The sequence below is a fragment of the Vitis vinifera genome, chromosome 5, assembly GCF_030704535.1.
Source record: "Vitis vinifera cultivar Pinot Noir 40024 chromosome 5, ASM3070453v1".
Classification (NCBI taxonomy): Eukaryota; Viridiplantae; Streptophyta; class Magnoliopsida; order Vitales; family Vitaceae; genus Vitis; species Vitis vinifera.
In genome coordinates this window covers 7,761,984-7,774,896 of record NC_081809.1, presented here as the reverse complement: position 1 = coordinate 7,774,896, position 12,913 = coordinate 7,761,984, and the positions used below count along the sequence as shown (strand labels likewise).

Here is a 12,913-nt window from a genome sequence, read left to right as displayed (position 1 = left end):
TCCTATGTGTTAAATATTTGGTTTTAGATTTGCTTTAGTTAGTATTTAATTCATTTTTAAGCTTAGATTTTATTTTAATAATTTTAATTTACTAAGAAAGCTGATTCCATGTTTGAAAATTCATAAATGTTTTTAGTTTACTTTAATTTAGTTTGGTTACTCCATTAATGTCATGTTTAATTTATTTTTAAAAAAATGTTAGTTTAGTTGCTTTGTAGATATTATGCTTAGTTTATTTTCTTTTAAAAATTATAGTTTAGGTATCCCATTGATCTTGATATTCCATGTTTCTATAATTTTTTATTGTTGGCTTACTGATTTAAATTGAAGGATAAGAAAAATATTCTTAAGTTATCTAAATTTAGTTTCCATCAATTTGTTTGCTAATTTATGCTTTTAAAATTCCATGTTTTAGTTTTCTAAATTTAGTGTAAGCTTGTGTTCTAGGCTCTTTATGTTTGGGTCTCTTTGAATATGTCATTTTATATGTTTATAGTCATTTATTGTTGGTTTATTGATTAAATACTAGCCAATATGACTCGTGTGATAATTGATGTTTTCGTGTACTCTTGTTCATTTTTGCTATGTTATTTAGATACCAAACATGCTAGAATTCTTTCATTTACTAATTATTATTATAACTTTTATCTAACCCCCATGTCTTGTGGAAGCACATTATAAGTTATCTATGTTGTCCAGATACGCTCCTCCACATTTACTTTCGATAGTTCTATGGACACGTATGCTATTGATGACTATATCCATACTTGATGTGATTCTTGGGTGCTTAGATGTATGCTTTATTTGCTTGGATAAAACAAATATTATGTGTTATATTTCTATACTAACTTTGATGTTTTATGATAGCGTTTGAGAAGCAGTTCAGGTACATACTTTGACTCTCTTTTATGATCATGATTGGACTTTCTAGCTTGGTATGTTAATTCTGAAATCACCTTAGTCTACCTAGGTACCCTCAATCAATTAATTAATTACCACATTCTCCTCAACTTAGTCATTAGAGACTTCTTTAGGGTTTAGAGGGGTATTACCTCTTAGAGGTATCTTCCCAATAAGTAACCTGATCTCCGGACCAAGACTTGGATTTTTTAAGACTAACTTTTCCAAAACTATGAAGTCACTTCTTTAGAGTTCTCTTTCTTGTTTTACTTTCCTTTTTAAAATAAAATAAAATAAGTGGTGACTCCAACTTTTCCAAAATTAATTTTTCACTAATAAAAAATAAGTCTTGTCGATTGAGTGGGGACACACGTAAAAAAATCGGATCCACACCACTTATGTTGGCCATTACTATTAAGATGTAACCTATCACTAGCAGAAAGACAGATGGTGGGCAAGCTAGTTGATGACTATGACTATTTGTGTATCCACCTAAGACTATGTTAGCACCATCCACATTAATTACTCCATTCGTACTTGAGGCTTTTACACTTGCCCTTTCACCTCTACGGTCACTTTCACTTTTTATTTCCAACACCACTATGTCAAATTCCCTATTATCATTACCTATACCTTCTCTCTTAGAGCATAACATATCAAAGACCACCTCAACATTTACTACCTACCATCACCTTTATTTCCTCCCTTGGAGACATTTATAATTGATGTCACTACACCAAAGACCACTCCACCTGCCAACCTACCATTACCTCTATTTTCTATCTCAAAGGTCACTACACCACATACCACTTCACCATCACCTATATCTCTTCTTTATAGGTCACCATATCACATGTCATTGCACTAGAGACCATTACACCAAATGTCATTCTACCATCTCTTATATCTCCTCTCTTAGAAGCCACCACATCAAATGTCATTATATTAGAGATCACCCTACCGTCTACCACCCTACCATTACCTATCTCTCTTCCCATAGAGACTACAATGCATATATTGTACTCTCACACCATCTCATGTTACACAACTAGATCTATGCCCACCTAGGCAACGTTGTGATTTACATAGACGTTAAGCCTTTCCTCCATTAGTTCCAATGGACCCTACACATGTAGAAACATTCCAACTTTCATAAGTAGATTTGACAAATATGCCATTCTATTGTAAGGGTCATAGAAAAAGAGGATGACCTAGTAATGTGACACACAGAGAGGACCATTTTTTCCTTTTTCTTTTATGTTTCTTTTCATTTGTATTATGTTGTTTAATTTTTTATTATGAACAAGTTATTAAATATTTAAATGAAATTTTTTAATTTGAAACTTAAATTGAACTTGCATACATTTTTTAGTATATACCAGTTACATTATAATATAAAAAAATAATTAATACAATAATTTATAATACCAATATTTTTTAATAAAATTAAATCAAAATAGTTTTATATAAAATAAAAAATACCAAAGTTTAAAAAAAAAAATCAAAAGCTTAAACTTATAAAATGACTAAAAAGTTCAAAAATCACACTTAAAAAACATTATATGATATATGTATATATATCCAATTATTTAATTTCATATACTAAATTTTTAAAAAATAATCACATAAATTTAGTATCTCCTTATATATTAAAAAATAGAAAATAAAACATTAATATAATAGAATTATGATTAAAAAATAAAGTAAAATGTTTCTAAATAAAAAAATAAAATTTAAGCTCAAAAATTATCCCTTTAACTATTTAAAAATAAATAAAATAAAAGTCGTTATCAACTATACTATTGTTACGTAAATGCTCATGTGGCTGGAAACTACTAGATTAGAATCATTTTCCTGTTAAACCTAGTTTGTGGAGTCTATTTTTTAGGAGGAATCATTTTTGGTGAAGACTTTTTTTTTTTTTTTTCCCTGTATAAAGTCCAATATATCATATATGTTTCAAGAATAATAAAATAGTAGAAGCATGGCCACACATTGTCAATACCCAAGTCCAAATTACTCATTGGAAGCTGCCGGATTCACGGCACTAATTAAGGATCTGGTACCTATTTAACAGCGAAAATAAGAACCGTTTTCTATGTTGGATTAATGCCAAAATATAAAATCAACACACAGAATAGTGCATTTTTAAAATCATTTCTAAAAATATTTCCACAAAATGAATAAGTTTGGAAAAAGTTAAATTTCAATAGCTGCATTTGGCCAAATAATGTATACTTCAGTCTTTGATTAAGTGGGTATTTGGTGAATCAATTTAATAACTTAAATTAAATTTAAATTATTAACTAAATTAAGTATGTTTGGTAAAATAATTTAATAATATAATTTAAAGTCAAAAATAATTTTAAGTAATAAATAAAAATAATTAATTTATTCTTTAAATTCACATATTCATTTTACTTTTTATCTTTATTTATCATAATTGTTTTTATAATCTTTTTTATTATTTTACCACATCTATGGATACTCAAATCATTTGACCTTTTCTGTTTTAATTATAATTTATAAGGATAAATATGTTAATTTGATAATTTATAATAAATTTTAAATTATTTTTATCAAATAATCTTCATATTTAAAAGTAAGAATTAAATAATAATTTTTAAATCACAACTTCGGTATAATTTAATTTTAAATCAATTTAAATTATTAAATAATAAATATTAAATTTTATCAAAGTGTCCGGTGAATCAAGTGAGTCCAAATATCGGGAATGGCTACAAACAAGCCACTTCTACAAGTGCCTTGTCTATATGTGGAGCAACGATAGGCTGGAAAATCTCATGTTGCTGGCAAATTTTAGATCCAAATCGAATTAAATTTGCCTTCTTAAGCACTAAATCCCAGTTTCTTTTCTGCCTCGTGCCTTAAAGTAGGAAAAGTCACACCTAGCTAGTCAATAAAACACTAAAAAAGGAAAAAAGAAAAAACGCAATCTGTCTCAGGACAGTGACGGACCTTATCATGAACTATCGGAAGGAAATTAAACTCAATTTCTCGAGCACCACATAGTACTCGTGGCTGAGCCACAAGGCCACTAATGTTACCTCCTATGCTTCTAAACTTTTAAAATTATTTTGTGAAAGAAAGTGGACCATGTGCTGCTACTGCTATTTTCAACGGTTCTTACCAAACTTACGAAATCAAGAGACCTTTTATACCAAAATGAATGACACAGACACTAATGTACAAATTTAATTAAAATCGAAGCTAAGATGCATGTCGGCTTCCATACTCAAATGTCAACACAAAGCCACCTATAAACCAAGTCACGTATGGTCTCTCTCCTTTTTCTTTATTGTCATTGTCTTTTATGTTTCTTGAGCAAAGTAGAGATGGTTACTCAACTTTGACAATGGTATAGGGTTCAAGAAACTTGTACTTGAAATGAGCTAAGATCAAATGCTAATGTAAAAGGGAATAGAATGTTAAAGGAGAAAAATGCACCCAAAAAAGGAAACGGAGTGTAACTCCTAATATTCTTCCCCGGACTTTCGGATGAAGCCTTGCAGCATTGTCAAACTTCTCAGCTTGTTAGGTCCCAAATTGACCCCATTACATTTATGGACCACCCAGAAAATTAAGGATCATGGTTGATTGAAATAATTTTAAATCTATGTATGAAATGAAGTAATCAAGATTTTGACATATTTTGGTGCTAACCAAGGTCTCGAAGCATTATAAATGGTTCCCATTTCTTCTACTTGTGCATCACCAGAGCCCAAACATGTCTTCTGCTTGCTCACTCGTGTTGTTCCTTGGATTGGTGGTCCTCACCACTCCCTCACTTGCTAATGACCACAAGCCACCCCCATATGAGCACAAACCACCTCTTCCTGTTTACAAGTCTCCACCACTGGGGAAACCACCCCCAGAATACAAGCCACCAACCCCCGTTTATAAGCCACCTCCGGTGGAGAAGCCACCAACCCCTGTTTACAGGCCACCTCCCGTAGAGAAGCCACCCCCGGAATACAAGCCACCAACCCCTGTTTATAAGTCGCCTCCAGTGGAGAAGCCTCCCCCAGAATATAAGCCACCAACCCCTGTTTACAGGCCACCACCAGTGGAGAAGCCACCCCCAGAATACAAGCCACCAACTCCAGTTTATAAGCCACCTCCGGTGGAGAAACCACCCCCAGAATACAAGCCACCAACTCCTGTTAAGCCACCTCCACCACCAAAACACAAGACACCAACTCTACCCCCAAGAGTAGTGAGACCACCGCCAACGCCCAAGCCACCAACTCTACCGCCAATAATAGTGAGGCCACCACCGACAAAAGAACCTTCACCACCCCAGGGTCACTACCCTGGCCACCCTCCAGTAGAAACACCTCCATCAACTCCATACAAGAAGCCACCAACTCCTGAGAAGAAGCCGTGGGCTCCCCATCACAAGCACTTCAAGGCTCCACCACCCATCCATGCCAATTGAACCATCTACCTAGTATGATGTATACCGACGCCACAAATAAGAGCTGCTTCCTACTACTACTTATGCTATCTCGTGCATCATGTTCCATCAGTCAAGCAGTAGTAGTGAGGAATGCTCATTTCATCACTTACTCCATGTATTGTACTTCTTTGCTTGTAGTCCATGAGTAATATCATATATAGATTACTTCTATTTACGTGTTTGTGTCATTTCTAATATAAGCTCCTACATTCGCATTACTCTCTAACCTTACCACAATGTTCATGTCGTTAAAATCTATGCGAACAAGCAGGCTTCTCAAAATAAATGCGCACACTTCATCAGTACCCATCCACACACTGGAACTGTTCAAGTAAAGATCAAACGGATAAGTTTGTCAACCACAAACCAACTCTTGTCCACTGGTTCCACTGACAATTTCAATTATTAAATTTAGAACTCCCGCTCATTGCGGAAATGTTTGAGGTTACATGGAGTCTTAACATTTCATCTATACACAATGAAGCAAAGTTTGACTCCCAACTCATTGGATTCACCACGAAAGAAACATATTCATTTCACAATGCAGTTGGTTAGAGTTTAATTAAAGTTGTAAATTGAGCCCACTCTATTAAAATAATGATTTCTGGAACTAAATGTCGGTGGCGAAGCTCATTAACATTAAATCTTGTTCCCACACACAGGCCTTATGTTTGAGAAAAGATGCCAATTATATTATGACCAGAACGTTAAGCACCTAAGGGGTATTTTTGACAAATTTAAGCCTTTTAGCAAAAAATGGTAGTTTATATAAGATGCATGTAAAAGTTCTCTTCAAATTTATAGTGTAAAAATTAAATTTTCTCTTTAAAATAGTAGTTGAATATTTTTATGTTTTCTTAAACTTTTCTCTTCCAGTAATTTTTTTTTTTTTTTTTTTTTTTTTTTGAGAACTAATGTATGATACTCAAGTTATTTCATGAATATATACTTTAGAATGTATAAATTAATATTTGAAGTGTTACTTGCAATAATTTATTTTTTTATTTTTTGGTGGTGGGGTGGGGGGAGGAGGAGGAGGAGGAGGAGAAATGCTCTAATTATCGTAGAAAAAAAAAGGAGGAAAGAAAAATACCTGTGACGGTATTAGGAGTATAACTCTAGGCATCCATGATATCCATTTCTTTCTTTCTTTGTGTTTGGTATTTGACTACGTAGACTACTTCCTCAGCTTCTTCTAGCTAATTTTCAGCGGTCCCAACAATCCTTCTGTGGATTCTGTATTGTCCATGTCCAACTATCCAGTCAGGCCGAAAAGAAAAATAGAAAAGTCGTTAGTCTTTGTCAATCCAAAATATCACCAATGTGAACTGCAGCCAAAAATTTTGATTTTCCCTCACTCTATGTTCCCCATCTCATTTAATAAAAACCTAGGTCTAATTATATATCCATTTCTATCTTTTTCCTCTGTCCTCATACGATCTCCACAGCATCAGCATATTTTCAGCATATTCACTAAAGCGTCAGTCGATTGCATGTATGTCCCTTTCATCTTCTATAATTCGATATAAAATGTCAAAAGGGTAAGTCTTCACTATAATACTAGAAATTCGATCGATATAAAAGTAACTTTGTCCATTACATGCCAAGCATCCCAGAAGAAAAGAAGTCAATTCCTAACCATGAACTCCCATTGAAGAAGTGATAAAGAGATTATGCTTACATGTCATGCATATGATAACTAAAATGGTTTGAACATTATATCTAGAACCCACCTCCCCCAAAGCAAGAGGCTCGGGTAGTAGCCAACCCACTGACAGATTTAACCAAATGAAACCCAATCCGGCGGTCACCACCTCCCAAACATCTCACTAGATGAGATGACGAATGACTGCAGATGGATTTACCATACCAACATCCAAAACCTGTTTAGTATATGAGAGATTTTACAACTTTTTTATCGATCACAACTGGCCAGATATCCTAGCTACTTCAGTTTTTCTGAAAAAATAATTCACCTTCTTAACGTTAAACCTTGTCAATTTACCCCAAGAGATAACAAAGTGAATTTCTAGCTTTTTTCACTATTTAAAACAGAAAATATTTTACTTGAAATCTTCAATTTCTTGCAGATATGTATGAAGAAAAAAGAAGATAGAAAAACTATGAAATAATCTTCTTCTCAAGAATTGATGAATATTTATATACAAATAAAGAACAAGTTTATCTTCTACTCTAATTCAAACTTTATATTTTATTCTAATTCAAACATAAATCTTTATACTTTATCTTCTATTCTAGTTCAAACACAAGTTTATCTCCTACTCCAATTTAAACTCTATCTTTTACTCTAATTAAAACTAATAACTGATAAATATTAATATTTAAATTAAAGATAAATTTTATCTTTCACTAACATGCCCCCAAGATGGAGTTGGCTCCGATTGGAGATCTCAATCTTGGTCTTAAGAAAAAAAAAAATGACTATGATGTAGTAGTTTTGTTAGAGAATCCATTAGTTGATCTTCTGATGACACATGAGCAACACAAAAGCACCATTTTGAACCTAATCGCAAATAAAATTAAAATCAATGGCCACATACTTCATGCAAGAGTAAAACAATGGGTTGGAACATGATTAGAGCCAAAATGTGCACTCCAATGGCACATGTATGATATGATTTATGTAATATAAAATTTTCAAATCATCCAACTTAACTCAAATTGATGCTAAGACCCTAGTTATGGATCTAACTTTTTTTTGTAAGTCTAAATTCAGGTTTAAAGAATAAAAGAAAATGATAAGTGTAAAAGTCATTATCAACCAAGGAAATAGGAGTTAAACATGCATAATTGAAAGACTCAATTTGTGAACCATGAAGAATCCATAATTTGTGAACCATGAAGAATCCAAGAAAGGTTGAAATGAGTAAGTCATGGACATAAAATACTAGTAACAAATGTTGCAAAGTGAGATAGAGGGCAAGCAACCATAATGAAGGAGGTTTGAAGCAAATGCAATCAAGTTTACATGGAAATTTGGAACTCAAAATCTAATCACAACATGTACTCTAATATCAAGATGAAATTTGAACCAATCCTGATGTCATTTTTGAGCATACTATATATCGTTTTGAAGCTCGGGAAGTAAAGAGTCCAATGTTTTAAACAATGTGTAAATCAAAATTGAAACGAAGAAGTTATGACCTTTTGAACACAACTGCTTAAAGTTAAAAGACCATTTCAAAATAATTTTGAAATTCAACTTGTGAATACAAAATCCATTTCGAAATTACCCTAATTTTGAAATCACACTCCCACATTGTATTGAGCAGACTCCTATCAACTCATGAATTGGACATTAATAATGCATTCTAGCATAGGACACTTCATGAAGATGTTTACATGATTCAACCTCCTGGGTTCACGAATACACACATCATCACATTTGCCAACTTTGTAAGGCTTTTTATGGCTTTAAACAAGCTCCACGATCATGGTATCATGAACTTTGCCAATTTCTCCTCTCAATAGCCTTCGTCAACTCCTAAACCGAGACATCCCTCTTCATTTTTAAAAAGAGTGGTCTCATTGTTTACCTACTTATTTATATTGATGATCTTATTTTAACAAGTAACAATAATGTTTTTCGTGCTCGCGTGATCTCTCAATTAGCAGTCAAATTCTCCATTAAGGATCTCAGGACTTCATCTTTTATTCTTGGTGTTGAAATGATACATACTTCCAAAGGATTATTTTTATCTCAAGTACATTCGAGAGCTTCTTAAGAAAACACAAATGGTGGCTACCAAACCAGTTCAATCATTGATGTTCCTCAACAATGTTCCAAATCTGTGTGATGACACCTCTTTTCCTGGTCCCACTAAATATATGTCAATTGTTGGAAGCCTTCAATACTTCTCTCTTACTAGCCCTGACATCACCTTCTTGATGAATAAATTATCTCAATTTATGCACCATCCAACATCAACACATTGGTCTTGTGTTAAAAGATTGCTTAGATACTTAGTCGGCACAATGGTGCATGGTCTGTTCTTGCATAAGAAATCGCCCATCAATCTACATGCATATTCGAATGTTGAATGGGCAAGGAATCCTTATGTCAGATCCTCCACCAATGCTCCCATTGTTTTTCTTGGTCACAATCTTGTGTATTGGTCATCGAGGAAACAAAAGTTCATAGCACGCTCTTCCACTGAAGCGAAATATCACGTCGTGGCCTCTACAGCCTCAAAGGTTCTTTGGGTTAATTCTCTTCTCTCAAAACTTAGTGTTTCAAATTTATCACCACCTCCTATCTCTTGTGATAACGTGGGTGCAACATATCTTTGTGCAAATCCCATGTTTCACTCTCCATGAAACACATCGGCGATTGATTTTCATTTTGTTTGAAACAAGGTTTAATCAGGTGAGCTCAAGGTGTCCCATATGTCAACCACGGATCAACTTGTCGATGCTCTAACAAAGCCCTCATCTTCTGCACGAGTTTAGGCCCTTCGAGTCAAGATTGGTGTGCTATCTCCCACCATTTTGAAGGGGCGTATTGAGCAGACTCCTATCAACTCATGAATCTGTTTGAATTTTAAATTTGTATAATCATAGTATATCACAAACTCCATGTAAATAGGAGTCCTATCATTTGAAAATTTATCTTGTATAAACACTCATCGTCAAAACTTTAAATGAAGAAAATAAAGTCATTCAAACACACTTTCCTTCTCTGTTAAACTTTTATACATTGATGTTGTCTCCTCTATTTCAAGAATTACATCTTAGCCACTCCATCCACCCGGCCCTATACAACTAGAAATCATGATTTTATTATTTTATTTATCAAGTATTAAATCTCTTTTTATGTAAAATTATTTACTCACACTTTCTCAACAAATTTCTTATTTCATCATTCTTTACAATACTTCTTTTAAACAAAAAAAAAATGAAAATTTTGAAAGACGCAAAAATGGGCATTTGCTAAAGGTGGGTAATAAATCAATTATTTTAAGACAAACTTTCTAATAATATCTCATAAACAATAATCATATGTGTTGGATATGATTATAATAACATCAAAGACTCTACATGTTTTCAACTCAACCTCGAATTCTTGGGATGGATTGTTGAGGAATATGTAATTATCTTTTTTAAATATGATTTTTATATGTTTTCTATATCATTAATTATATAATTATTAACTAATATATCTACAAAACAAATTTTATAAAATAATCTATTTATATGTAAAATGTAGATGGAGACATAAAACTAAGGGAAACCTGTGCTTTGGGAGGTCCATTTGCAAATAATATGGTTTTCAAATCCCAAGAACAAGAAATATGAGAATCAGTCATTAATGTGGAAAATAATATGGGTTTTGTGCACTTTGTGTTGACTCTTTTTTCTATGCCCATTTTGCCCTCACCCACTTCTATGTCAACAACCACATTAACAGGTTGTTTTTGGGAAAAAAACAAAAAAAAAAAAAAAAAACAAAGACAAAGACAAAAAAAAAAAAAAAAAAACCTGAGACTCATCTCAAATTTTCCAAATCTAAAAATTTGTCATCTCAAAGTTGTCGAACATTTCTCTTCCCCTTTCTCTCATTTTAGAAAACAAACCCTTAATCTCAAGCTACAATATGCATTTTTTCTCTTTCCCTTTCTCTCATTTTAGAAAACAAACTCTTAATCTCAAGCTACAGTATGCATTTTTCTTTCTTATCCACTTTCTCAGCAACCAAATCTGCAATTCATCCAATTAAAGGATAGCTTAAAGAGGCATAGTTGTGACTCTGATTTTGCTATAGCAGAGTGGACTCGAATGGAAAGGTGAACTCCAAAATATTGGCTTCCTGAACAAGATATATTTTCTTCCTCTCAATCTATCACATTTTGCCTTAACCCCAACCTAAAATATGAAGGTAATTAATCTTTATAAAGTATTCTTTAGTTCCTTTATTTCAAATGGAGCACATCAGCAAACCTAGAGTTGTTACTGGACTCCAACTTGAGTTTGCAATCGTGAGGCAATAGTTTCATGCACAGGTGGATTTTCGACTGCATGATCGCAAGTTCGATCCTGGTCTTTTTCTGAATTGAACACTCATGAAATGAAAAATTAAAGTGGTAATTGCTTTCTAATAGTCAGAAGAATGTTATGGAGATATCTAGAAATTGGGTGGAAGCCCTTGAGTTTTATAAACTTTTTAAAGTCTAGAGGCTATGGTATAAATGGTTGTTTAATGACTATAATTAGGCAAGATCCTCTTCTGGCCAAATACTTCATAATTCAATCATATTTGTTCACATTGAAAATAATAATAACAATAAGAATTAAATTGCATAAATTTTTTGCTGGTCAGCAAAAATTCTAGGTAGTGTTTGTGAATTTCTAAAGTTTGTTGGATTGTGCGGGTACATATTTCACAAAGCATCTGTGGTTTCATTGTTTGTCTTTAGTAGAAATGGTTTCATTGTTTTTCTTTAGTGGAAACTCTTTCTTGTAGTCTTTTAGAACTTCTTTGTAGAGCATGTTTGAAAGCTTGAATTTTAGTAATGATATCAAATAAAACCATTATAATCTCCTTTTAACAATATTAAAAACATTTTATTATGATCAATTTTAAGCTTGAATTTGAGTGATTATATCAAATAAATCGATTCAACCATTATGATAAGTCCCCTTTTGCAATATTAAAAACATTTTATCTACAAAGGAATTGTTTGCAAGTTGATTTGATGTTGGAAAGACAGGGGGTAATGGAGGATCCTGAGATAAGAGGCAAGTAAACTGGGAGTTCCGAATAGACTCTTATGATCTCATCAGCATGATCAATTTTTGGTAATGGATGATTGGGAGGATCACTTCTCTAATTTGGTGCAAAGCATGGCTGCAATTGATCATTTCCCTCATTTAGATGAGGTGGGGTGAGAATGAGAGGAGCCCTTCTTGGTTTGAGAATAAGTGACTTAAAGTGGAAGGATTCATAGACATGCTTAATTAGTGGTGATAGAGATATAAGTTTCATAGTTCTTATGGTTTAGTCTGCTTTCAAAGTTGAAAGCTTTGAAAAGGGAATTAAAAGCTTTGGACTTTAGGGTATTTGGAAATGTAAAGTTGCACCAAGGGTAACTACTAGCATATGTTACAATGATTATTGTTATATACAAGAAAATAAAGCAAAATACAAGAAACCTGAAAATAAAAGACCTTTGATCCCAAGATTTCAACAGCCAAACAAAGCCTTAAATGGAAAACTCACTTGCGAATGATTAATCCCAGAAGAAGGGAAAGCTCCAATTCGGTTTCCAAAAGCCTTAAAAAAATTTCACCTTTGATGATGAAAAAAGAAGATATGGGTCTAGTTCAGTTTGCTTGAAGGTTTTGGGAAGATAGATATCGAGTTTGGGTGATTAGGTCTTGAAGAGGGAGATAGTGGGGTTAGGGCAAAATGAAAGAAAGAAGGTTTTTGGAAAATGGGTTTCCAATTAGACTGGTCAAAACGTGAAGAGAGAGACAGAGATGTTTGAGAATCGGTCATCTTCATATTTCAAATGA

At 33.1% G+C, this 12,913-nt stretch overlaps 1 protein-coding gene across 1 annotated transcript; it reads left to right on the top strand.

The window, feature by feature from the left end:
- The first annotated feature begins 4,648 nt into the window (after nt 1–4,648).
- Nucleotides 4,649–5,555, top strand: GRIP4 (proline-rich cell wall protein-like). Its single transcript, NM_001281207.1, is given in 2 exon segments — nt 4,649–4,996; nt 5,054–5,555. Coding segments are annotated over 2 exon segments (654 nt in total). The 3' UTR covers nt 5,360–5,555.
- Nucleotides 5,556–12,913: the final 7,358 nt, after the last annotated feature.